Genomic DNA, 27,646 nt, shown 5'->3' with positions numbered 1-27,646 from the left:
AATCACAATGATGGTAAATTATCAATAATTATAAATTAATAACATAATTATAATCAATACTTATATTATTTTATTAACATGGACAGAATTATTAATTTTTTGTTACTTAACATGTAGGAGAAATATTAGTTCAAAAACAATGAATATGGTCATTTCGTTGGCTGAATAGAATATCAATATTATTTCAGACGAAATCTCATTGGGCGCGTTTGCTACTCAGCAGACCAAGCCGCTGAGTAGCAGTCAAACGTGATTGGCTCTTACTTTTAGAACCAACCAATCAACGCAGAGTGTTGATAAGACAAACACAACAGTTGTGTCTGCTGAACGAGACTATTGTCAGTAGATCAAATTATAGGTTTGTTCGCGTTGCTTAAATCCCCAAACATTTTTGCACTTGAAATGAGATAAATATATATTCGGCCGTTGGAGAGAGAGAAAGCGAAGATGCTGAGTGCAAAAAGTGCAAGCAACGCGAATGGAGTGTATGAATCGTCCATAATACAAAATTCGTACTATTCTGACGTCACGTGCGTATGTACATGCAACTTCCGGCATCCAATAGAAAGATTCGTTTTCCAGGAACAAAATGTCGTTGGTCCGTCGGTTGGAGTCCCTAAGAAATACGTTCTGCTATTGGACGTCGAACATGACGCCGAGTTTTCCGTTACATTTCTGGCTCGGACGCCATTGTTATTTCTAACCGAAAATGTGCGTGCCGACATTTTAGTCGTTCATGCGTTCATGGTTCCTCGGTGAACGTGAGGACGGCAGGACGTCTGCGTCTCGTTTGCTCCCATTTACTCCGGTCAGCTCCAGTCAGCTCCGGTTTCGGCGGTTTCGCGCTAGTTTGTCGGCCAAAGTATCTTAGGCGTCGAGCAAATCGAGCAAGTCGAGCACGTAACGCGTATATCTGGGCGTCGAGAGTCGAGAGATCGGTCGTGGTCGCGTTCTCGTCCCAACGAGGAGGCGGAGGCGGAGGTTGCGGCTGCCACTGACGCGGTTCAACCAGGTGAGTTTTCTACGTTGCGCTACGTCGAGATAGCGATACCGAAACGCGGCCATTGTTTCCCTCGGTCGCGTAAACGCGAAATTATTGACCCTTTTATCGACCCGTAGCTCTCACCCTCGGGGCGAATCTGGTTTCCGCGGCCCGGGATATTTCGCGTAAGGGGGGCACGAGGTACGAGGTCCCTCGTCCCTCGCCGATATGCGACGCGTTGTCGGCGTTGGTCGGCGTTGTGGCGCATATCAGGATTTCGTCCAATGCGATCGATCGATGCCGTTGTAATCGCGTTGTCTTTTTCAATTCCAAAATTCTCTTTTCGTGGAAGGTCGAGGTCGTTTGCAAATTTTACGCGGAATTGCGTCATTTGTGGTTTCAACCAGAGTCGCTAACCTCAACCTCAACCTCAACCTGAACCTGAACCTGAACCTGAACCTGAACCTGAACCTGAACGGCGACTTCGTAATCGCGGAGAGGCTATCGACGTATATTTTCCACGATTGTAACTTATGGCACATGCGTTGTACAAAAATATTTGTTTTGTTCATAGACTATTGACGCTGTATCCACTACAGGATACTTTCTCTTTCTCTCTCTGTCTCGTTCATCGATAAGGTTGCAACCATGAGCTATGGTTACAACAAATACAGGTAACGTACGTTTAGTCATGCCGCGGGTTTGCGTTTGTTCGGCAAGATTGATATGTGCTTTACTTTAGTGGCACTTTATTTGAGCGCATTTTGCATTTCGAGCGACTTCACTATTTCTGTTGCCACGTATTTTTACTCTATTTATTTATTTATTTTGTTGTTAATACACACTTGCACGTCAGTACTTTGTTTGGTTACAGCAAGAAGAAAGTCTTAATTTTTTTCTTTACATATAAGATACAATAGAGCATGTCAAAGAACAAAACATGGAGAAAAAGAATAAATAGAATCATAGATTGTAAGCGTAACAGGAAATATTTTTCTCGATTTCTTTTTTAGTTCCACCATGAGTTCTCGTGGTCGTGGATTTGGTTCTCGCGGAGGGGGTTCTTATAGGGGTCGAGGTGGTGGCGGAGGAAACGAGTGGAATGGTGGTTCGGCAGGAGGAAATATATCCAGAGGAGGATACTCATCTTCCAGAGGTGGCAGATTTAAATATTCAACGACGAGCTATGATTCTAGATCTAAATATAATTCAGGTAATATACAGAGAAAGTGTGCGCGCGCACGCACTCTTAGAAACTTATACTGAATTAGGGCTGTGCTCCACTCGGCGTTAACAAACTCTTTGTCCACGTGGTCAATTTAGACAAAAATCTACTCTGACGCATCGAATGGAGCACAGCCTAGGTTGGAGATTATGAAATTTAATATATGTACAAATCCATGTAGATATCTTCAAAATGGAGTAAATAAATGTATGTGATATAATATCGTCGATTTATCTTTACAGGGTCGGAAAGATATTCAAGCAGAGGCGGACGTGGCGAACATTCTAACAGTTATAAAAGACCTCGTGTAAGAATACAGAATGAGATTATAGAAAACTTTCAAAAGCGTTTTTTATGGTATTATCCAGAGTACTGAAATATTTCTTTTTTTTCCGTAGGATTCATATTCTGCTAGAGATGACCATCGATCGTCTAGCGAGTCGACGCGTAAAAGGATAAGAAGTGATTCTTATCAGGTATGTATCCTCTCCTGCCTTTCTCTTTGTAATCTCCTTCATACATTTCTCTACCTCGTAAGATAATTAGTAATTTGAGAGAAAAGTGTAGCATCAACGGCATCAATATGCAATGCTCTGAAATTGGTCATGATATTTCCCTATAGTTAAATTTTTCATAATAAAAGTTTTCTTTTAACAGAAGATTCAAAATGTTTTTAGCTTATGTAATGTAATTGAGAACGATGGTCCTGAAAGTTTGTCACTTGTCGATTAAAATGTAACTTATTAAAGAATGAATTACACAAAGGAATATCAAATGATTTCAGGACACTCGTATATAAGAAAGATTGGTATACTTTAGATGAAGCATTCATAAGTTATCATACTTTCCTTTCAAGCAACGCGAACCAACGGCTTCTCGAACGCTCGTTCTTTTTGCGTTGGGACGCTACTGCGGTGGAACGCTACAAAAACGTCAAATTATTAAAAGATGAATCCTTAAAAGATGAGATATACCTCGATGGTATTTATGATATTTATGATATGCCCGCTGTCCGCATATATCCTATTAAAGTTTGAGAGCTATTTGAAAAGTCGATGGAAAATCGAACGAATAGACGTACGTGCGAGTTGCATCATGTTGTTCCCTGTTAGAGAGCAATAAGCGCCGATTCATTATGCAATAACGAGAATAGAGAGTATAGAGAAATTGTAGAGAAATAACATACAACGTCCTCAGGCATGGGATTTTCATGAAATATCATCCATAAACACATCGTGTAATTAATTATTTAAATTATGTCAAATGCTAAATTACAAGAGAGATAAATTTTGAATAATATTTATACGTTCGTAGACCTTTCCAATCGTATTAGGACGTTCGTCCTTTATCGACCTTACGTTAAACATGACAAAAAGGGAATTGGGAAAGAATTAATGTCTAATATATGCATATCCCTACAGAATGATGGAAAATACTTGACATGCATGATACGTGTAGGGGAGACGAGAGATGGATTTATGGATGTACATACCTATACGTGATATTGTTCAAACTATCTTATTACCAAACGCAACCATGCACCAATATTTACAAATGATTACGTACATAGCGACAGCTTTGTTACTTTCGTTCGGTTATCATCTTCGTGTATATGAAAGATTTGACGTGTCGCACCTAATAACAGATAATTCGACTAAGTTGGAAAGGTCTACCGAGAGCATTATACGTATTGTACACGTATCGTTGAGTGGCGAGATAGACGTTGTTAGCTCGAGGGAAGCGAGCGCTGCTACTACTCCCAAGATTGCAAATGTGAATGAGATTTAGCAAGTATATTTTTCGCACGATTATACGCGAAGTCACGTGATGAGGCAAAAGTATAAAAGGCATTTAGGGATTCTTGATTGTTTAGGGAAAGTCAAATTACATCTAGGTGATACGACGAGCATAGAGTAACGGCAATTATTAATCCTATATGACTGCGACGGTCATGACATGACTGAACCATTTTAAACGATAATCAATTAGCACTGCATGCACGTGATAACCGAATGATGAAATGCAAATGGATTTGAAAACTGAAAATAGAAATACATCAGTTAATTACTATACCGACAGTTACGCTGTTAATTGATCAATCAATTTTTTATTCGGTCGATTGAGTTAGTCAGTTAGCCATTTAGTCATTCGATCACTCGATCAATCCATCAATCGATGTCAGTCGGTTAGGCACTCGATTAGCCCAGTTGGACAGTAGCAATTAAGAGTTAAACGTAGATACGTGTGTGTGTAGAAAGATCTACGAGAGATAAATGGTAGGAAAGGGAATAAAAAGGGGAGAGAAACGATATGGTATGCATAAGCACACATACGTGTATACTTATATATAAATATACAATATGTGCGTAGAATAAAATATAAGGGAGAAAGGACAGGAAATGAAACGAAAGAGAGGAATGCATGGAAGGAGCACAATTAAATTTGATTTGGCAGGGTGGAGGTAGCGGTTCACAGAGGTATTCGTCGTACGGTTCATCTGCATCGGCGCCCTATGACGATAATAAGGGATCGTCATCCACCGTATACGAGGACAAGAGACCGAGCGAACGCGCGTCATCGTACCACCGTTCCGAGGATCGTCATTCCGCCTCACGGAGCTATGTGCCTCCGCCACCTCCTCGGATTAGCGAAATGGCACCGCCTCCGACTCAGAGATACACCTCGAGTCGAGGAAGAATATCGCATCAGAGCTCAAATTACAGAGGTCGCATTTCGACCCGCGGCACCGGTGGTAGAGGTGGTGCATTTCATCGTGTGAGCTCTCGATCGGACGTCCTCATGGCTCGCAAGCGTACTCTGCACTCGCTTGACTATCGTCGAAAGCTGCTAGGCTCACGCTCGCGAGACTACATCCAGCGTGTGCGCATGACTACTACCAAACTACGCAGGAGGTAATTTATTAAGTCACTTACCCAAAAAAAAATCGTACGCAAATACTATCTTCGTTGCCTGTGCTTGAATATCCTTCTTTGAAGTCGGTTCACGCAAACCGACTCTCGGTCGATGACCTGAGTGTCGCAAGACAATGATTTAGATGAAAGCGAACGAACAAAATACACATGCGTGAATAAGTGCCTAGTAAGTAAATCGATTGATAAAAAGTCAAGATGCAAACAGTCTTGAAACAAATGTTTCACTGCCGAGAGAGAGAAAGAGAGCTTTTTGCAGCTTTGTTCTAATAAAGAAGAAATCAGTGATGATACGTATAAACGCAATGTACGTGTGTATGTGTGTATCATCAAAACGCAATGTAATAACTTTCGATACGAGAGCTAAAATAATTGTATTTTACTCGTCATGAGATATAATTCTCTTTAAAGTTCATAGCGGTACGACTATACTATTCATATATTTTTTGGCACGACCGAGAGTGAGCGAAGAAGTCAGAACGCGATGAAAAAAAAAAAATAAAAGAAAAATGAATAATAGACACTTTTAGCGTACACTACGAAACGCATTTCACATTTTGGGCCATAAAGCCGAGATATTAAAACCGATCCTATCGCGATATTTTCTACGTATCATCTATAAGCAAGTTTTGCTCGATGATACAACGAAAGACAAAGAAGCACGAAAAAAAAAAAAAACAGAATGCTGGAAAATAATATAAGTCAAAACAAAATTGCTGTGTCATTAGTAGCGGTACTACTAGGCTACCCGGAAGTAAAAAGGACTCGGGATCCGGGACCAGCGTGAAGGACAAGGATAGAGAGATGGCCAAAGCCATTAATGCAGAATTTTCCGATGACGATGACGAGGAAGATGATAATAAGAGTAATTGGGACGACGAAGAAAAGGTAATTCAACAGTGACGTTGTAAACAAGCTTGTCAAACGTATATCGCTCGTAATCGTGAATTTAAGTATATTTATGTAACTCGGTCGTTAGATATGAATGTATATGATATAAAGATCGATGGTCACAAATGCGGAGGATTGTTTTATTATTTGTTTTTAATCGCTGGTGCTTAAAACCACACGATCGGATCTCTAGCACCAGGTTCTTCCTAACGATAGATTCGTCGAGAATTTTTTTAAATGCATTTATTGCATTAAAATTTGTAATGCATTATTTAACAGCATTTTTTTTTTTTTAATAATACGTAATATCGGTAAATATGCAGAATTTGGGCCACCTCACCGATTTCAGCGACACTTTTTTCTGCCAGATTTTTTCGTTTCACGCAAAAACGCGTCGATTAAGCCCAAGTTCAACGAAATCGGTGAGGAGGCCCAAATTCTGCATATTTACCGTAATATCCTGTTGCGTGTTTTGTAATATTTATTGTAATATCCATTAATGTTATACAGCCGCACGAACGTGATGAAGAGGAAGACTTGGAAGAGGAAGAGGAGAAAAAGAAAAAAGAGGACAAACGTAAGAAGGAAAAACAAGATAGAGAAAGGCAACATACCGAAGATGAGGAAGAAAAAGATGATGATATTAAAGAGGAAGATGATGATCAGAAGCGAGAAGTGAGTTGTCTCTCTTAGCTATATATTTATTACTATTTAAATTACTGTTACTATTATTATCATTATTAGTGTTTTCTTGATTTGTTCTAATCTATTTTATTGGGTTTCTAGGAGGATGAAGATGACGATGGTGATGATGAGGAACATGATGAGAATGAAAAAGCGGAACGTGATAGAACTGCAGATTCCGAAGAATTGCCGAGTAGACGGGACGGTAGAAAATTCATAAAATTGAAATGCCCGCATTGCGCTCATCACAGCGTCACGTTCAGAGAATATTCACTCCATCTGTTCTCTGGCCGTCATAGCGCGGCGATGAAACGTATCGCTGCTCGACATAAGGTGACACTTACGCGTATGCGAGTTGTTCAACGGCAAGAGCAAAGGCGTATTGAGGCCCGCGATGCGACACGTGGCACGTTACCCTCTCGTACTATGTTTTGTGCCATTTGCAAATTAAATTACCGATCCTTGAAAGCTGCTCATCAGCTGTCCGAATCTCATCGTCAAATGAAACGATTCCTCACACCATTCTGTCGTGTTTGTCGTATCCAATTCCGTTCACCAATGTTCTTTGAGACACATATGTGTTCGCTAGAGCACATCAAGGTAACTCTTATATTTTGAACTCTTGTGTATCAATCAGTTGTTAATTTTCCTTGGCACGATATGACTAAATGTAAATCGATTATTTTCCTTTCCTTTCATCAGAGAAAGAGTATACTGAGAGAAAGAATGAATGCAAATGGAAGTGGCGAAGCAGAGGCGGATTCGAGTGCGCCAGAAGAAGATGATAAAGAAGTTAATCTTGATAATTTCATGACTTTGGATTCTGTAGGTGATGTAGACGGTACGTAACAAGCATGTACAAATTATTTCTAATTTGTCAAAGATCTTTCTTGTGGTCAAATTTAATTATCACATGGATTTATCTCTAAATGCCTTATGTCACACCATCATTGTTTTTAAAGAAGACGAAGAGTCCAACGACAAGAAAAAAGAAAAGGCCGAGGGTGAGAGTTCGAGCGAAACTGAGAAAAAATCGAAAGGCAAACAAATGATAAAAGTCGGTGCGGAATACATAAAACGTGTCGAAGTACAATATTGCGAGTTATGCAAAGTATATCTGCCACGCAGCGAAAACATAGAGCGGGCAGTCGCTTTACATTGTTCTACTCGCAGTCATCTTAAACGGTATATCACAACGATGTTAAAGAATAAACAAATCGATAGGTAGACTATTACAATCGTATTATACGTATTGCAGGTACGTGCGAGACAATGACGACAAGGCACTTAGACGTCAAGCGGAAAGGATACATCTTCAATCGTCATCTGCAACGAATGTGAATTCTACCAATTCCACCGTGACTAATAGTACATCGGACAACGCGAAGACTCCTCCCGTCACGTCCGATCCACAAGTATCTGCTACACCAGTGTCTACTGCAGCTGATAATAATGGCGTTTCCGGCCCAGAATACATAACAATTGAAGAAGAAAAATCTAGTAACTTAGATTCTGAAAAGAACGCGAAAGACAGTAAGAATAATCAGGGGGATGAAGACGACGATAAAATTATTTGGGACGATGTTGACAAGGATTTAGGTGACATTTTAAGAGAAAGCGAGGCAGGAGCATCGAAATCGAGCGACGATGAGGATTCGCGTTACGATCGTTTTCGCAATTCAGACAAGAAGCAGCCCGGAAAAGAAAAAGAAAACGAGAAGAGTGAAATCCTCGAAGATAAAAGCGGTAATAATAAAATTAAAGATGTTAAAAATTAAGCTCGAACAGACGAATGTGTTGTATCGTCGAGAATCATCTTTTGCTGTACATCTTCAATTTATTTGACCCATTTTCAGATTATTTTTGAGATTATGTTCTTCTAAATCTCGTTCTAATAATTATTTTTATCATGGATCATGCGAATATACATTTATCGAATTATCTTTTATTTAATTAAACAAAAATAATTTTTGTACGTAATATACCGCACGTGCAAAATATTTGTTTATTATTACGTGTTTCTTCCGTATTATATTTTCTTCTTCGTTTGAAAATATGTGTTAATTACAATGTATTTAAGTCTCACAATTTTCAATTTATGTAATTTTAACATATAAGTATTGTATCATTGATATAATCATATGCGTTGCCGAGGTATCAGTGACATTGTCCAAACGTAATTATACATATACATGAAATAATTAAATATGCAAATTTCAATTTTCAGTTGTTAGCGTGGAGAAAAGCGTGTGCGCCTGATCAATCTCGTGTAGATCTCATGTAAGCACAATTTAACTATAGGTTTTATTGATCGTAATAAATTCCGCACTCTCTAGGATCAATTATATAATTCTTTCGACCAATCCCTAAATCACTTCGTAATTTCGCGACCATTTATTATTAATTATTTTAATAATTGATACCTAATATTTGCTCAAATATTTTGCTCAAGAATTTTTAGAGTAGGTATGTAATGCTATCGTAAATATCAATTTTTCATCTACCAAATGCAATCAAGTCTCTTATTTCTTTTTGTCTGCAGTTAATACAACTAACTATAGTTCTACTTTATTTTGCGAATGAATGGAAAGTCAGAGACTGTCATAAAATCTTCTGTTTATCATGTATTTTTGTCGGGGCAATTTATTGTGTTTGTGATTATGATTAGTGATGAGATTGGTGGTGTTTGACGCAATGCCACGATTGTTTGTTTTTAGATATTTATCTATTACAGTGAGATAATATCTTTCCTGAATCATATGCATTTTTATCTAATGGTTCCTGAAAATTCGTCAAGAGTCTAACAGAGACTTTTGTATTACTATCTTGTATATCATTTATTCATATGATTAAAATATAAGTCGTAATGGAATTGATAAATTTATCGCAGGCCCCGAGAGATGGATGGAGAGAAAAATAGAAATTAGAAATGCTTGCGTAGCATTCCATGTCACGAGTTGTGAATTGTGAAACCGATTACGTGACACGTGTTCAGTTCAGCATGGTTCAGCATTCAAGTGACGTAGCTCACGCATGCGCATAAAAGTCACTGTTCGGAGACATTTGTCCTTACTCCTTCCCCTGCGTCCCCAACCCAATACTCCAATTCGTGATTGTTCGCGATGCGGGGAAACTGCCGGAGGCGGATCCGGGGACCGGGAGGATCGACGAGGACGACGAGTTGTCGTGCGCTTGGCGTCACAAGTCACAACGCTCACAATACGATTCACGTCGAATTGTCACGCTCGCCAGGACCGGGACGGCGTGCGAGCGGTGCGAGGACCGACGACCGAGAGAGATAAACCCGCGCTACAACTCTGCAACGTGTCTCGCAATTCGCAAATTCATCACTTTATCCCCGGGTTTCACCAAACACGGAGGATTGTGCGATTTCGCGGTCCGGTCACGTTCTCGTCAGCGCTGCTCGACGCCGTCCCCCGAATAACCGGAATAGTAACACGCTCGTTTTTGACATCCGCGCGAGCGATTTGATGCTCGACATTGAACAATGGCACTAATGCGAGGACTGCGATCATTTTCCGTCCTGGGGACAAATTACGCGCGCAGAGTCATGCCTAGTCAAGTGATGATCGCGAGAGCCACATCCAACATGCAACCGCTCTCCAAGAACAAGGAGTGAGTAGACGAAATTCAAACAGTGATACTGATCGGTTCTCTCGCGGTCAGAAGCGCTCGAAAGCTTTAGGTAACTTTGATCAAATTTGGGTCAACTTCAACTTAGGCTGTGTTCCTTTATTCACTGCCAGTACTGAAAATCGATAGTTACGTGACGCAAACTATATATTTTCAGCACTGCCAGTAAAAAAGGAACACGGGGTTAATCAGTCAGTGATCAGTTTGATTAGTTGACAATGAAATTTCTAATTGTACAATTCATCTCTTCTCACATGTTGGGTGAAATTAGCAAAAAATTGACAATTCTGTTCATGTTAATTGCTGATAATCAGAGGAGTTCGATCAAAGTCACTCTTAGTCGCCTTCTACTTGACACCGGGTGTAGCGTCAAAACAATTAGTAAGATTAGTGTTGTTAAATGTTATTAACAACTTTCTCCTTTTGAAAATGTCAAGAAACGCCTTGTGAAACGTCTGCTAAAAAAAAAAAGATCTCTGGTATCGCGAGAAATCTTTTAGATATGTGCGTTTAAATGAACAAATACATAAATTTCTGGATAGGATTATGTCTAACTTGAGCAACTTTAGTGAACGGTCAATTAAAATTCACCTTGCTAAGAATTATTAACTCGTGAATACTTAAGTTAAAAGTAGACTTATTAGTAAAGCGATCTAGACAAATGATAAGTACAAAAAATAGATAAATACTGTATTTCTCTCTCTCTCTCTCTCATTCAGGGTCACTATAACATTTGTTAAAGCCAATGGAGAGAGAATAAAGGCAAAGGGGAAAGTTGGAGACAGTATTTTAGATATTGTTGTGAACAATGACCTCGACTTGGATGGTTACGGTATGAACATTTTATATCTACAAAATGTTTTTGTCCTTAATAATTATGCACAAGTCCATCTTGAACAGGAGCCTGCGAAGGAACACTGACGTGCAGCACGTGTCACTTAATTTTTCCTAAGGATGTGTATGACAGTCTTCCTGATGAACCTTCGGACGAAGAGCTGGATATGCTGGAGTTGGCGTACGAGCGATATGAAACGTATGTTTCCAAATTTTATTCAAATTGTACTCTCTTTCTTTTTTGCTAGGTGAAAAATGTTTTATATGCTAAAAGATCGATGCACGAGAGACACATTCTTCGAATCTCACTTTGTAATATCTTATACATTTATTCATGAATTGTATATATTAGCTTTCTATATTTATGTCCCTAAGGGATTTCGAATAAAATTTGCTTTAAGTAGGAGGTCGATTATAGTCAAACATCGTTTGATTTGTTATTCAAATTGATCGTCTCCTTTTCTAATACATTAATTTCATTATATTTTTGTTTAACATGTTTTAAAGATTACAGTAAATTTCTTTTATTTATTATTTATCATGTTTCGGGTGTATAGTTTTTTATTCGTACTATTTTAAATATATGTATATCTAATTATAGCTCAAGACTGGGATGCCAGATAATAATGACTGAAAAACTAGACGGCATTGAGGTGAGAGTACCAGCTACCATTAACGATGCGAGACAAACATGATAACTCAATAAGGTGTTCAATCGGTGCTTAGAAAATTTTAAATTGACTCCATAGCAATATGTTTAGCACAATGTTTTTTTCCAATATAAATGTATTATGTACATAGTAGCTAAAATTATATTCAAATCTAAATATTATTAATATCTTTTAAATGGACTACATGCAATATTTTTTAAATAGACTAAATGGACTAGATAATATTTTTTAAAACAATTGTATATATTACATGCATGATTCATATACCAGAATATACCTATATATACAATATTGACAATATTTTGTACAGAGAAAAATCATTTTTACAAAAAAATATTAGAATATAAACGATGAAAGAAAAATAAAATCTTTTAATTTTTTAAAATGAACTTTTATTTTATTTAATCCAATTATAATCTAGAAATCAGCTGCCGATCCATTTCCGAGTGTCAAAAACCCTTTATCAAATTTTACTTGCAAAATATTATTGTTATTGAGTTTGCGTTATCTTTATTTGTCATCAATACTCTACGAGTATACTGATATATTAAGAATGAAATGCACAAGCATACTTTAATCTAATCACAAAAGAGGTCATAAAAAAGAAGACACTTGTGAATAATTTTAACCTTTCTTATGTTACATTCTCATGGTTATATCAATCGCCAATAAAATATGTTCATCTTTAGGGTAAATAAAAAATGTATGCACATACCGATGAGAACTTTATAGTAGGAAATATTAATCTACTATCGCCCAACGTTCATGAATACATAAATAATTATTTCAATGAAATATTGATGGAAATGTCCTTAAATCAGTCAGAAAAACTTAAATCACATTTATATTATGATTGAAATAATCCACGCACAGCTTTATTCGCAATACATATCCAGAATAATTTATTTTTTCTTGTTTTAATTAATTACATACCAAATACATCTACTGTTATTATGTAACTATCAGTACATAAAGCTAAAACACTTTTGTACTATGTGCGTTATATATGTATATGAACCCAACAAATAACTTACTCACATGATAAAGTTATTACATGCTTCACTACATGCAAATGCATTATTACTACACTACTTACAAACGCGGTGAAGTGTATACATCTATGTTACTATGTAATTTACATATTTTCAGTTTCTTACCCTGCCCATTTAAATTACATCTCTAGAATATATCTCATATACATTCTTGCGTTATGTACATATATATTTAATCGAGTTGTATATCGATTCACTTAAATGTTAAATCGGAATAGAGAAAGTTCATTAAGATTCTTGTTTCGAATTTCTAATTCAATTTATAAAGACACAAGTTGCGAATATTGATATGTTCTTTAAATAAATTCACTCAATGATTTATATGAAATCAAATATAAAATAATGTACGAACAAAGAATTTAGATATAGTATGACAATTAATAAAAGACTTGAAATCATTTTTGCACTTAAATGTTCGACAAGACTGTGACTAAATTTTCAAGATTGCAGAATACATTTGTAAAAGCTCCATTTTCGTGCATTCTTTATTTTGCCGATAACTCATCTTCGGTGATATCAATTTACGGACTCGAAATTCGTTTATTCACGAAAAAATCAATAAAGATATCTCGGAATAACGGATAAAGAAAAAAAAATCTATTTTCAATAACTTTACTTTAGCTAGTCCTAAAAACTATATCTCTTTGTAATTTTTGTTTTTTAAGATAAAATTGATGAAAAAGATGCGAAAGCGAAAGGAAAAAAAAACATTCTCTATTTCTTCATTATATATCTCTTTTATCTAATCTTAAGCTTTTCGTTTTTTCTTTTTGGCATATTCGTGACATCAAGTATGGATTCCGTATTTGTATATCGTGATTACGCAAAGAAAAAATACACGCAGCAGTTTTAGAGAATACGTAACCGAATATGGAACTTTTACCATATTAGTAGTAATATACGTATGTTATGTCATACCCATGGATTATCGAGTGTCTTTGCATAACTTGTTACCACATGATTTGTATTATTATTCCGTGCAACACACCATAAACGACATAAATTCTCTATGCTTTCTCTTTTTTTTTAATTGTATTAGAAGTTGGATTCTGAATGCTTTAGATAACGCGAATATTATATACATATATCGCAAGGATATGAACATTGATACAAATCGAAAATAAAATTTTCTAAAATTTATAAAAACTGTTGTATAAGCACCCTCATAATGCTCTTATATTTTTTATATTCAGGAAGATGTTTTATAATTGCGAAAGTTTGATGCCAAGTATTGTTTCAATGGTTTTGAAGAGAAAAATGTTTGACACAAAGAAAAAATTGTTCACATTGTATTCTACAATTATTTTTAAATACTGGAGCTACAATTTCTTTTAACGTGTGTGAAGGTGTGAATCTTTCATGATCACGCAGTAACGATATAAAATTATAAATCTAATTCTAAATGCGCTTAAATTATAAATTCATAAGCAGCTTCATAGCTTAATACCTTTAAATATTAAAACGCACCGATGTATAAAGAAAACGAAATCGCGTATTTGATTTGTAAATCGTACATCCAACACACATCCAAAGGCTTGAAATTTGAAGAACTCATTCAATAATTCTTTTTTACTCGTGTTATGTTTTTCTTTTTTAGTGAGGCTGCGTTTCGATATTCACTACCAGTACTGAAAATCTGTAGTATACGTAAACTATAGATAGATCAGTACTGGCAGTGTGAATATCGAAACGCAGCTTTAGTAGATTAATGAACGTGCAGGTGGATAAACAACAAATAATTGGATTTATGATTTGCGGAGTTTAACTGCAATCATACGAGTGTTAATTTAAAACGAAATTTAGTGCTCCATTTTTATACAATGTTGATCTACTGAAATTCGCATAATAGACGACAAGATAAATAAAACATAATTTTCATATATTATCATATATATTGAAAATATAAAAAAAATTGAACCATACAAGTAGCTAAGTTTTTGACTTTTTTAATGTTTAATTCTAATTAATTTCTAATAATGTTTTACACTACATACAATAAATATCATTAGGAAAAGATAAACCTGATTTGCGTCGAGTTCGCAAATTTCAAGCATTTTATCAATTATTTTAATTAGCAATTATACAATAATCGGAATTCTAAAATCTTATGCTTTCACGCACACATGTGAACAAAAATAATCTAGGACTAGAGATTCTGCAAAATAAGTACAAATAATAATAATAATAATAATAATAAAGTAAAAACATGGCAAGATTCACATTCGTGCCAATTTCTCATTTTGTCGCAGATCTTAAGGCTTCGAAAGTATGCACACTTTAACAATCGTAGTCGAGGATGATCGGGACTCGGCAAGCGTAAAGATACATTTCATGCAGTTTTTCATAAATTATAATATATCTAATATAAAAATTATCTTAAATATATTTTTAAATTAAAATTTGTTTGCAAAAAGGAAAATTATTGTTTTATTCTTCATCGGAGACTGCATGAATTTTTTTGGTTATCCGATATTCCGAGAGTGTCATGATAACCAGAAAAAATATTTACGAAGGGCAAAATGCAGCACGCATTCGGTACGAGGAATTTTTTTGTCGGCGTTGCGCAACAGGAACCTGTTGCTGCTGTTCTTGGTGATAGCAGGATATACCAGTCGTAAATAAAGCATAAATCGGCAAGTTTCGTTCGGGGAATCGAAATAATTCCCACATTGTAACGACATGACGTAAAATTTCTCCAAGAACATTATGTACAATAAGTATGTATATATATATGTATTTATATGCATACGGTTCCCCCGAACGCATTGAACGATAAAAAATCAAGCAAGCGAAACCCACCTGAGGAAATTGTAATTGGTAGCAACATACAAAAAACATGTAGCTCATCAAGGCCAACAAGAAGTAGCGCTATCGACCAATCATTAAATCATGTTAGCTACAATACTAGCAGGATCAAGACAGTTCGAATTCTGATTATACAAGAGAACTATGTACCCCGGCGAGAGAAACAAAAAACCTTATGACTCGAGTAATACTGGTTTAATGACAGGCCATAAACATGGTCAGTGGCTATGAGAGTATAAATTTCAAGGCCGTTAATTGTCGGAGTAGTATGAAGAATAGACAAACGAAAGACGCTAATGAAATTTCGCTCGGTAAATTCTAATGGAACACTTTTTGACAGTCTTAAAATGTCACCTTTAAATTAGTCATAAAAACGGCTAAAACAATATTCTGGAGCGTCCTGTATCTATAGCAACAGCAATTTCGATCAAATTATCTATCGTTAAAGTTATATTAAAAACGAAAATTATGTCAAATAATGAGACGGTAAAAATTAAATTAAAGAAAAATGCATTGCTGCGGTGTTGCATTGTTAGCTATTATCTTAAATTAAGAAATGAATTTAATTGAATTACCTTTCACACTTTTGCTTAGGCTGTTAACAAAATATATTCGCAAAAATTTATTAAAACTATTCTCTTCTTAGTTCCTTAATCTGGAGTAAATTGTTTAGCAGCAAAACTCCGAACGGTGTTTTTCATTCATCAAAAGTTCGGTAAATATATATATATATATATAGAGTAAGCAAAAGATTCACGATAATTCATCGTTATCAAAGTGAGATCTCCTTCTTATCGGCCCTTGTCAATATCCAAGAATATTGTATCATCAGTAAAGTAAAAGATAAAATACTAACAAGAGAAAATGCAGAACTGAACTTCATCGATTTCGATGAAACTTGGCAAGATTTACAGAAAAAATTTCCCCGAATGTAATGACACCCCTATTTAGATACAGACGGTTAATTGTTTCCGAGATATTTAACAATAAATTTAGTAGCGTCTTTAGAGTTTATTAGGACACTCATGAGTATTTGTGGCGTAGTGGATATGATAACTGTCTCATAATTCGTAGACCTTGTATCATGACTATTATATTATTTTATATATCATGACTATTTATATTATTTATATAACATAAATTTTTTTATATTAAAATAATATATATGCATTTATTTATATTAACAATAATTAGTTTTATCATAAAACATAATACAATAAAAAAATTAATTGATTGGGGGGTTTAAACTCGAAAAAAATTATGAAGTAGTTACCACCCATATCCACTACGCCACTAATACTCGTATGTAAGTGTTCTAATAAACTCTACTCTGAAGACGCTACTACATTTATTATTAAAATATCTCGGAAACGGTTGACCGTCTGCGCCCAAATAGGAGTATCATTACATTCGGGGGAACTTTCTCTGTAAGTTCTGCCAAATTTCATCGAAATCAATGGAGTTTTGAACCTTCCCTTGTAAATGATGATGTCGCAATGATGATAATAACGTTAATAATGCGACAACATGCCGATAACGATACAACATGACACAACGTGGTAATAACAACGTGAGATAAGCAGCCTTAACAATTTTTGGTCCCTTCTTTTAGACAATAACTATTGAAGAATTTGTTTCTAAATAATTTTAGATCTATTTCTCATAAATATTGACTTAAGACGATCCGGGAGATAATCTCTTTCGTTGTTCAAAGAATACGTGTCCGAATAGATCCTCGGATCCTTTCCTCGGTTTTTCCCTTAAGATGCCTAAACGAGAGTCGACAATTCGTGCGGACTGTTGGTGGTAGCGGCACTACTCAGATCGAGCGTGGCCGCCGGCAGGCCGGGGCTCACGCTGCCGCTGGTCTCACGCGGCAAGTGCTGCGACCTGTTGAGCTTGCCGCTGCCGCCGCCGCCACCGTTGGGACTCGGCGGCGACCGATCGCCGGGCGTCGTTGGTGGTGTGGCGGTGACGGCGACAGCGGCAGCAGCGGCAGCAACAGCAGCGGCGGCAATACCGCCGCGATGCGTCAGGTGATTGTGCTGCGCTGCGGCATTCGGCGACGACAGTAATAACGGCGGCGACATGGAGGACACGTGCCGCTGCTGATGAGAATGGTGCTGGTGCGGATGATGCTGATAAGAATGGTGGAGGCCGCGACCAAGTTGGGCCAGACTGACGGTCGAATGACCCATCGCGCCGCCACTGCCGCTGCCGATCTTCGATCCCATGTGCAGCGTTGGCCGTAGTTGCAGCTGCTGATGATGATGATGGTGATGCTGCTGCTGATGATGATGCTGGTGCTGTTGATGCTGCGAGTGTGCCTGCTGATGCGGCTGCTGCTGGTGCTGCAGTTGCAACTGCTGCTGTTGACGCTGCAGCTGCGCCGCGACCTCGCATTGCTCGCGGGCAAACGCCTTTACCGCATTCGTCTTCTCCTACGAGTTGTACAAGAAAGAAAATTATTCTATAAAATATTTCCTTTTTTTCTCTCAGTAAACTTTATTTAGATAGGAGAGAGAGAGAGAATTAAAGAGAATGCGATTTGGAAAAGTATCGGCATTTCCGTAATCCAGGGTGCTTTTATTATATTTCATGTGAAACTTTTGCTTTATGTCATTTCATAAAATTATTTATTTAAATGCAAGTTTCACTTTCGAATTTTATTAAGTAACTAAAATAAGATAAAATAATTAATAGACGACGAGTATATTAGAAAAATCTTTGTCGCAACGCTGAAAGGATTACGGAAGAAATATAATAAAAAAAGAGTCCTCTTCGTCGTGCAATTTATGTAGCAATTTATGTGAAGTTTATCGCGAAGAGAACGCGACGGGGAGCCGCGACAAACGCAGTTATACAAAATCTTCCGCTTAATCACACAATTCATTTACATTACGTAATGCGAAACGGAGTATCGTCCCAGGATCGCACGAACGTTAGGTAGTTATACTGCCATCGGCTCTTTTTCGAAGAGCAAAAACTCGACGACGGACACGTCCGTTCGCACCCACCGTCCGCTTAACGCACACACGCGTACTGGCTTACACGCACGCACGACATCCTGCGTACAGATCCAGTTTGGAATCGAATTACACGGTAGAATGATCACCGACGTAAATAATAGCGTGATAATGACATCGACCGTTGCGGGATATGCTAATAAGGCACGCCGGACGGCGGGCGGCGGGGAGAGATTTAAGGGCGTAGAGCCGGCGGAGAGGGAAGAACCAAGGGAGAGGAGAGAGAAGAGGAGATGCAGACTGGTGCATCGCCGGTCGTGAAATACGAGAAAATAAAGAGGCGAACTGGCTACGACGGAGATCCGCATATCGTGGATGATCGAAAAAGTTCGCACGCCGTTAGATCGCCGGACGAAGGGGAAGAAAGCGGATGGAGGAGGAAGGGCGGAAGATGGGAAGGCGTAAAAATGATTGCACTTTCAGGCGCACTCACTTTCTGCCATACGAAGACGTTGTGGACCATGGCGCATCCGCAGAACACGATGCCGAGGCCGATGAAGACCGACGTGACGATCGCCGGTGTCGAATGGAACTGGATGAACGTGTACAGGATCATGCCTGTGGATCACAATGTGGGATTAATATCGCAGGCGTTACAATAACTTTTTCAGACTTTCGAGTCGTTTTCGTCGTGGGTGCTCACGTGGATCTTTCCAAACGTGGATCAAGTGCGACCCGTATAAATTTAATTAATATCTAACAATAAGAAGAAGCGTTTTGTTCTTACCAGTTAAGAAGACAGGGATGCTAATGAAAAAACCTCCGACGGCGCACACGCGGCTGATGGACGATTTTTGCAGGTACTTGTTACTCCTGAAACAGACAAAAGTCACAGAGCGAAGATGAGTTTCGCGAGTCCGTGATAATTGGGCGAGTTATAAAGGCGCACGCTTTCGTCGTCGTTTCATCGGCAATTATGATTCACGGAAACGCTTCGCGCGGCTCAGGATCGGCAGCATGAGATGCGTTCGGATAACGATTTGATCTTTTGTGGGTTAGCGCGAAATACATCCTTTTTAACTTTTTATAGGTAATATATTAAATATACGTTCAAGATTATATAAAATTTACAAGGAAATAAAATAAATTATTTTTACAAATTAGTTGTAACGTATCGAGGATTGTTGCATTGTTATTATTTAAAAAACGCACGTCAGCCCTTATATGTACATGTATTTCCAATCTTCAAGAAACCCGCGACTGATTGAACGCTGCGCAAATTAATTGTTGCGATACCCGTCCGCGAAAAGCGTCAGATGAGCGAAACGGGAATGCCTTTGGAGTACCTCGCCTTTAGAGCACAAAGGCCGTAAGTCAAAATATTCTGCTCCTCGGCAAATATTGCATAATCGCGAAAGTGCAGCGATACGATCGGTGCATAACGGTACATACTCTCTACAGATAACCCACGCTTTTTTTCCTGTCTTCAACCGCGGCGTTCTCGGCGATCGGCGTTCTGTCGCGCGCGCGAGGTAGATATACCGCGCGTTTAAGCGCACTCCCATCGAAAGAGAGTCGGACGTGTCAAATGGATTTATGGTCCCGACGTAAACGCGGGACCAGTAGGCGTTTTTGTGCCGCAACTAATCTCTCATACGTCGGTGCCACACTGTAGTTAGGCGTGCCCTCGTCGTAATCATCTTAGGTTCTCCATAAATAAAACGCCGGCTACAATGCTGCTCCAGGCGTGCGTAACGATAAAGATTATTTAAAGAGGCCGGCTTTAACTCTCTCAGATTAGATCCACCGAATTAGGATTACTATGTATTTTCTCGATAATGCCGCGAGCGAGATTTCAATGAATTATCTGAGAGCCAATAATTGAATATGACTTAAATTTATTGCGACAGAGACTTTTTAATTCTTCAGAAATTCAATATTATTTCAAGTGTGACAGATACGCGAGAGGAAATATTGTATTAAAAACCAGCTGGACAATTGTTTAGGAATTTCTTACATAAACCTGAAGTATATTACGTCTACTTTTCAGTTATTCTCTGAAACACATATCTTGTATGTATGTATGTGTAAAATATCCTTGTAAAAAGAAGATATCAAATACAAGCGTAATTGAAATCGTCTTCGCCTAACGTTAATTATAGAACCGGTAATTTATCGCAAAACGCGCGCGGTAGCTTACTCCCAGAAATAAATTACCACTATACTAGAAGTCTCGAACAATAGTAGTTCTAATCGCTTCGCATGACCCGCTCGTGTATCCAAAGAGATCGTTGACCCCGAAGGGCGGCAGCAACGGCTGCGTGGGAATTCCTCATTGCACCTTATAGATGACGCTTATTTAGAAACGGCACGCAGACGAAGATTCGTGAGCTTTTTGCGGAAACACGGTTTGGTATGGAAAGGATGCTCAGCGATTACCGCTCGTTTTGCTCTGCAAATGCACGAGAGAAATTATATCAAATCTGCGATGACATCCGAGGTACTTGCGCCAAATGGTGTATTTTACGGGAAACTATACCATTTTAACATCATGCAGTTTACTATCGTTTTTCGGCATTCTTTATTATTTCTCTTCTTACTTCTGTCGTTTCTTGTTTTTATTATCGACTTTATTATTATACATAATAATTTTACATCCGGCTATATTATCGAAATTACTATACCAAATTTTCGTTTTATCCATGCAACGTTTTACCTACAGACTCCATTTGGCATTTCTCGGCTTCTCGGATTCGAGTATCGTTGGCATCTCCACATTCGTCATTCGTCATGCCTCTCTCCTTTTCTTTCGCGCACGACGAAATTATACGAGCCCGAGTTGAATAGACGCGGACGCTTTTGTCGGTCCCTCGTTGTGCTGTCGTTGTCGTCGCATTTGTGCATCTCTCACCGGTCATGAATGAACGTGCCGAACCAAAGCAAGGCGTCTTCCCGCGTTAATGCGCGAGATCAACGGGGTTTTGTTGAGTGCCGATAGAAGCGAGTCATTCCGGAGCACCGAGAGTGACAAATCACGCGCCAACGGCTGCAACTTTTACCCGTTATATACCAGTCGAGCAGACAAACGGAGACTTTTCTCTTTCATCGAGATGACGGAGGAAGAGTACAGTAACGTAGTAATCTAGTAATGTAACGTTACGTGAATTCACGTATTTCCCGTGATTAATTCGTAATGAATATTATTAGAGGTAATAAATTTATAACAATTTTATAATCAAATATTGCCAGTCGAGTATCTTTCCATCAGGAAAAATGAGGTATTTTTAGGGTCGGCGTAAAAATTAGTTACGCCAATTTCGGAAAAACGGTTGAAAAATTGCATTATAAAATGCTACAAGTCGTTAAGGAATTTTCACCTGACGTCATAATAAATTGAATGCCTAAGAACTCTAATTTTCTTCTTTGCAAAAACAAAGAAACAAGACATACATATGCATTTTCGCGCGTGCTAACTGTTAAGTGGCATTGTTGAGCGCGGTACGACGATGAGCACAGAATTATACATTCCGTCTACTTTTACATAATGGCAATCTTTCGCACGAAAGCAGATTGTAACAAACGCCGCGACCGTTTGTTTGCTCCGTATTCTTTATATCGACCGCTACAATAATTATCTTTAGGATTTACAATAGTAATCGGACCACGTGTATTAGAAAATCCCGTAACGGTCGAGGTGAAAAATTCCCACCCAACTCTCGCGTGCGAAATGCGCTTCCTTTCATCAGTCTGTCATAACTTCTTCTTCTTCTTCTTCTTTAAACTTCCTGATACCAAACCGCTACGTTACCAGCCTATTTGGCCAAATTCGAGCGTAATATTGTGTTCAACGAGATCAAGGCCAGCTGAAGAAGTTTGAGTTAATTGTTCTTATGCGCAGTCACTTCCATTTAACTTCTTTCATCAAGACTTCCCATCTTCGGCAATTAGCGCTTCCTCCCAATACGATCAATGCGTATAGATCATTTCCGGGAATTCGCCCCCGCGCGAGCGCGTGAATCGTCGGAAACATTGACCCGACATTCACCCCCGGGACCAAAATATCCGTGAATCCGGTTGATATTTATAAAGCGGTGAGATTTATTAATTAAGCGCGACCGCCGGAAAGTCAGCGACCGGCCGCGACGCGGTGCGGCACAGCTTAATGACCGCGCAGAAAATCATGTTTCAGTGTCCACGTGTGCCCGCTACATTCATTGCCGGAGCTGAACAAGTCGGAGAATGTCGTTCTAGAGTGGGAATCTCGCTCTCTGCTTCGAGGTGATTCTCGCTGGTCGCGGTGAACGTAATGCTCTATTGATAACAACAAAGAGATCCGTTTCTGACGACCGAATATATTTTCGTACACAAAACAAACAAGTTTTAGATGATTTCACCAACGTACACACATGGATGTCTGTGTCGTAAAGGCATAGAGTCCAGATCAAACAGAGAACACAAACAAACATAAATAGACGAACTTGCTTTAATAATTAAACGTAAATGGCGTCGATTTAAATCAAATATATTCTACTTTTCGGCACGTTAAAGGCAAAAGGCTCGCCACATTTGTCCATATTTACCTGTAAATGTTTGCTCTTAATCGTTCGTTCTAAACTAGTTTGGCCTGGATTCATCTCGAGGTATAAAGACGTACAACATGCAACGTAACGTAAAACATGCAAACGTATAATAATAAAATAAAATACGGCAAATCCCAAGTTCTTGTAGTCCCCCCGAGGAATAGATGCGTCGAACTTATACTCAGTCTAGTTTCTCGCGGAGGCGAGCTGTTCCCGGCTCGTGGAACGATCATCTCTTCAAGTGAACCATGCGCCTTCACGCACACGCGTGTGTGTGCGTGCGTGAACGTGACACGCGCGCGCGCGAAGCTCGCTGTTACAGGAAGAGGCGCGCGTGTAATCTGTTGCGAGTGTTGCAAAACGGTTAAACTTGTGGAGCGTTGTTACGAGAGCGTGGCACCCAATCAGGGCCCCGAGCCCCGATACGCGTTCGTGCGCGTATTCCGTGGAATGACTCGGCGCAACGTACACACGTGCACGCAAGCGTGTCGCCGCGATCATCGGGCCCTTCCTCGTTGTCTTTATACGGTTCGCCGCGGACCACGTGACCACGTGACCGAGCGACGCGACGGTGCGGAGCGTCGTGGCTGTTGCAGCCGCTCCGCGCTTCACTTCCGGTCTCCCCGGGCACGGAAGCCGCCCGCGGAACCGTCGCGTCGACGTCGGAGCTATAACCAGCTATAACCGCGTGCCGTTACTCCAATCTCCGCGAACACCGTGCGACATCGTGCCCGGATTCGCGCCCTGTGTAATTTAATTAGAGCCATTTTGTGCGCGTCGCATGAAAATTGCGGTACCGTGATGTACGATTGCACGGAGCTGCACATTCGTGCAGACAGTATCACGTAAACGTATTAAAGAAACGTTTCCTTCGTTCTAAGCAACTCGTCCCTCCAGAACTTGCGAGCATCGCGCACCCATTTGCCAATACTGAAATAAAGTTGCTTTTGTCGATTACGAACGCAAAACTCGATTATCGTTCTGGCTCTAATTGTAAGTAGATCTCGTACGGTCGTGCATGGCGGATGATCATCGGCCGGGTACATCCGCATAGCTTCGCGGCGTCGGCATTCGCCGTGGTCGCGGATGCAAGTGGTTACCGGATGATGGATCATACGCTGATCACACGGCTCCGTCGTCGCGGATGATGGATCATACGCGCGCGCGCGCTCGCTTTACAACCGCGATCCTTCCTCCCTCCGTTCCCGCCGTCCTTCCTTCCTCTACCACCTCCCGATCCACGCTTCTTGCATCCTCCTGTGCCGACAGGTGTCTGTAATCCGTGTCGCGGTCGAAAAAAAAGTTCACCGAAGGCGTCCCAACGTGCCCGCGGAATTTCCTATCTCCTTGGTGCCGGCCCGATACCGGGAAGAAGGGACTTAACGACGGGGGCCCGGGGGCCCGGGACCCTCGCACGAAATTGAGGGTGCCCTCGCCGCGGCTTTGTGCCGGGACGACAACCGTTACGGTCTCCCGGTCCACCTCACCTCTGTGTTGCACCTGTTCGGCTGTTCGCACCAGGCATCCCGGCACCATCTCGTCGCGCGGGCAATGCGAGTATTGTCAGCTCTACGACACACCGAAGTGACAGCGTGACCGATCGCTTGTCGCCATCACTTGCCGCGATACCCGCCAATCTTTGTAGCCTGTTGACGAACGAGAAGATCACCTTGTTCCCTTGTTGTACGCCCGACGCGACGAATCAGCCACGGCTGATCGATCGGTTTTTAAACGAGAAATATTATCGCTGGTCAATACCGTGACGACAACCGGGGCGATTCTTTACGGTTATTATGAGAAAATACATAAGATGTGACTTATCGCGAAAATGTAAGCAACATCGTATGCTCGAAATGCCTGTATTAATACAAGAAAGACGATTTCGTTAAAGTGTAACGCAATTAAGATATTTTATTCGCGATCGGGCTCTTTCCATCCGAGACTGCGTCGGACCGCATTATTTAACTCGAGTGTAATACCAAAGGCACGCCACTTGGACGGTGCTGATGGTGCGAATAATCGCTCCTCGATGTGCCGTGTTTTGCCAAGATATTGTGGGTAAACGGCACGTATCTCGTCAAGTGTTTGAACGCGAAATGTATGTGTTCACCGGTATTTCGGAGAGGAAAGTTCTCAGAAGCAGAAGCGCGCAGGTTCGAAAGCTGTTTGGAAGCCTATACGAAGATCAAAATCACGCGGTCTGGCATAATCCGGATGCCTCATCGGGAATTAAAAAGTCGAAAACGTATTTCTTATTCTTGCTGCTCTTCTCGCGTTCTCGCTTTTATATTTCCCATGCACGTTTGGTAAAAAAATAAGATTATGTAAATGGCCTTTTGCCTGGAGAGAAAAGTAAAGAACGTGTGTGAGACAGAAGTTTTTCAATCGCGTATATTTCGAGTCTTGGGGGTATTGCTTGAGAGTCATTGAGAAAGGCGTAAAACGACACTTGACATGCAACGATTTAATAAATATGTCAAAGCCGATCGTTCCAGGCCTGGCTTCTCTCCGCTTCTCGGGTACAGAGGTACTCGCGACTTCTCCTGCGCCGCCAAATTTATTCCCCGCCTCCTCATATGTGCTCCTAAACTCGCGAGGATATCTCCAGCGAGAAGAGCGGCCGGGGACGAGGCACGATAAGACGGGATCCAGAGATCCGAGGGCGTGGAATGCCAAGTAGTAGTACTTGAGAGAGGCCCGATAACACTGCCGCGCGCGCGCTGCTGGCTAACGTGCATGCTGACGTTAAAACCCGGAGACGGCTTATGTCGAAGCCGCATATAAGCTGACGGGACATAAGCCAGACGCGCCGCGCCGTCCCGGGGAACCGAAGGAATCAGAGCGAGCCGCATAATACATGTGCGTAAAGGATGTTCTTGCCGGCGCAGATAAGATTTCCCGAACGGCGAACGAATCCTCGCAATACAGCATCCGATACGCCATCGGCGACGCGCGCGAACGTCGCGCGAGGAATGCCAGTGAAGGTGAAGGAGCGCGTTTGCGAACAGATTCTCAGAAAGGTTCCCGCTCCGTCATTCGTATTCCAGCCATCTGTACGCAGATTTTCGGGGCCTCTTTCGAAGTTGACGTACTTACGCCGTGACTAACGCACGCGCGCGCGCGAGAAAGAGAAAGAGAAAGAACATAGAGAGAACCGAGCTGGCATCTCAATTTCGACGACCTCGAACAAATTTTATTTAGTCTTCGCTGAAAACTCTGAGGCTACTCGCGGATAAAGCCCTTGTATTTCGAGCAACAATCTCTCCTACGTTATTTTATATCTGTAGGTCATCGTTCTTATTCCGCATGCAAAGAAATTTCTTAACACGCGATGAAAAAAAATTAGCTTATAATTCAAATAAGAGCAATAAATTCTACTACATTTTTTATTTCTGTGACCCAAATTATCAAAATACCTTCTGAACAATTTCGTTAAAGTGACATGTTTAGCAATTAATAATAACCGAGTTTATTTCTTAATTTCTAAATTCAATGAATATGCTATTGAAATTAAATGAATTCACTGAAAATGTGTGACGTAAGACTTTAATAATACTTATTTCTATTAACGCTAGCAAATATAGCGCAAAGATGCAGATAGCAAACGTTCGCTTTGATCGAATTGGCATATCAAACTCGGTTAATTTTACAGCAAAAACATTCCATATCGATGTCTGTTTGATGTTTGTTCAGCAGCCGAGCTCAGATTTCTCGGTGGGTCTCACAACCAAACCATTTACACTGTGAATGATGAAAACCAAACTCGGAGACTAGAGCTAATTCCGAACGCTCGTTAATCAAGATAGCATACGTTAAATTTTTATAACGTACGAAAAATGTACGAACATGATGAAATTAAAGTGCAGATAAAAATATGAATAAAATATTTAACAAATTTTTACTCTTGAAATTTATTTCATGTCTAAATGAATTTATCTATAATTTCAGTAGCGTATATTCAGCATCGAATTTACGAAATATTAAATTTATGTGTAAATATTGATTATTAAAAGAATCACAATGCTATGCTAATTAGACTTTAGTTAAATTATGCTAATCTCGTTTTCCGATCTTCCTTCGTTGTAGTAAAAGATTGAAAGAAAAAAACATTTGTGTTGCGTCCGAGTGTTGTTTATGAATTCGTATTCACCTATATTCGAGAGCTGCAGTTGATTATTCTTTCACGAAGCATATAGAGGCATAGAGGCAGGGCTATACGGCTATAAGGTTTCGTGATAGCGCAAGACAAAAATAGCATGTGCTCTGATCGATCGTTGCACTTATCAGTTGGCACAGAACACTGTTTAGAAAGAAGCCGTTAACCCGTCACCTACATTCAGTTTATTATGCATGGCATACAAGCGTCGCTGCA

At 39.7% G+C, this 27,646-nt stretch overlaps 3 protein-coding genes across 5 annotated transcripts in view; 2 read left to right on the top strand and 1 right to left on the bottom strand.

Moving 5' to 3' along the window:
- The first annotated feature begins 711 nt into the window (after positions 1–711).
- Positions 712–9,050, top strand: LOC112453261 (uncharacterized protein DDB_G0283697-like). Of its 3 annotated transcripts, none has more exons than XM_025013885.1 (12): positions 712–1,012; positions 1,557–1,656; positions 1,996–2,195; positions 2,450–2,514; positions 2,606–2,683; positions 4,662–5,119; positions 5,869–6,025; positions 6,539–6,703; positions 6,815–7,312; positions 7,415–7,553; positions 7,675–7,897; positions 7,971–9,050. In XM_025013885.1, the coding sequence occupies exons 2-12, from the start codon at positions 1,631–1,633 to the stop codon at positions 8,488–8,490; spliced, it is 2,529 nt and encodes an 842-aa protein (XP_024869653.1). In that variant the 5' UTR covers positions 712–1,012; positions 1,557–1,630; the 3' UTR covers positions 8,491–9,050. The 3 variants fall into 3 exon arrangements, with proteins under 3 accessions (XP_024869653.1, XP_024869652.1, XP_024869654.1); XM_025013884.1 differs by having other exon boundaries at positions 5,866–6,025; XM_025013886.1 differs by lacking the exons at positions 712–1,012; positions 1,557–1,656; positions 1,996–2,195; positions 2,450–2,514; positions 2,606–2,683 and adding an exon at positions 3,071–3,188 and having other exon boundaries at positions 5,866–6,025.
- Positions 9,051–9,780: 730 nt separating this feature from the next.
- LOC112453262 (adrenodoxin) lies at positions 9,781–12,032 on the top strand. The gene is made up of 4 exons (XM_025013887.1): positions 9,781–10,348; positions 11,086–11,198; positions 11,267–11,399; positions 11,802–12,032. Exons 1-4 carry the CDS (start codon positions 10,221–10,223, stop codon positions 11,893–11,895), a joined length of 468 nt encoding a protein of 155 aa, XP_024869655.1. The 5' UTR covers positions 9,781–10,220; the 3' UTR covers positions 11,896–12,032.
- A 4,925-nt stretch (positions 12,033–16,957) lies between these two features.
- Positions 16,958–27,646, bottom strand: part of LOC112453285 — a 28,771-nt gene continuing 18,082 nt past the window's right edge. Inside the window, exons 3-5 of the mRNA XM_025013928.1 lie at positions 19,482–19,567; positions 19,188–19,312; positions 16,958–18,169 (exon numbers count right to left, since the gene is read on the bottom strand). Of these exons, the coding sequence (XP_024869696.1) occupies positions 17,498–18,169; positions 19,188–19,312; positions 19,482–19,567 (883 nt within the window). The 3' untranslated portion in view covers positions 16,958–17,497. The remainder of the gene's footprint in view (positions 18,170–19,187; positions 19,313–19,481; positions 19,568–27,646) is intronic.

The sequence above is a fragment of the Temnothorax curvispinosus genome, unplaced genomic scaffold (assembly GCF_003070985.1).
Source record: "Temnothorax curvispinosus isolate PA1 unplaced genomic scaffold, ASM307098v1 QBEX01004244.1, whole genome shotgun sequence".
In the NCBI taxonomy this organism is placed as follows: domain Eukaryota; kingdom Metazoa; phylum Arthropoda; class Insecta; order Hymenoptera; family Formicidae; genus Temnothorax; species Temnothorax curvispinosus.
This window is presented reverse-complemented; position numbering and strand designations above follow the sequence as displayed.

Excerpts from the sequence above, each read along its gene's own strand:
- LOC112453261 (XM_025013884.1), top strand. The coding sequence starts at position 1,631 with ATGAGCTATGGTTACAACAAATACAG. Across the intron at positions 2,196-2,449 it reads TAGATCTAAATATAATTCAG|GGTCGGAAAGATATTCAAGC; the intron begins GTAATATACAGA and ends TTATCTTTACAG. Across the intron at positions 5,120-5,865 it reads ACTACCAAACTACGCAGGAG|TAGCGGTACTACTAGGCTAC; the intron begins GTAATTTATTAA and ends CTGTGTCATTAG.
- LOC112453262 (XM_025013887.1), top strand. The coding sequence starts at position 10,221 with ATGGCACTAATGCGAGGACTGCGATCATTTTCCGTCCTGGGGACAAAT. Across the intron at positions 10,349-11,085 it reads CCGCTCTCCAAGAACAAGGA|GGTCACTATAACATTTGTTA; the intron begins GTGAGTAGACGA and ends TCTCTCATTCAG. Across the intron at positions 11,199-11,266 it reads CCTCGACTTGGATGGTTACG|GAGCCTGCGAAGGAACACTG; the intron begins GTATGAACATTT and ends CATCTTGAACAG.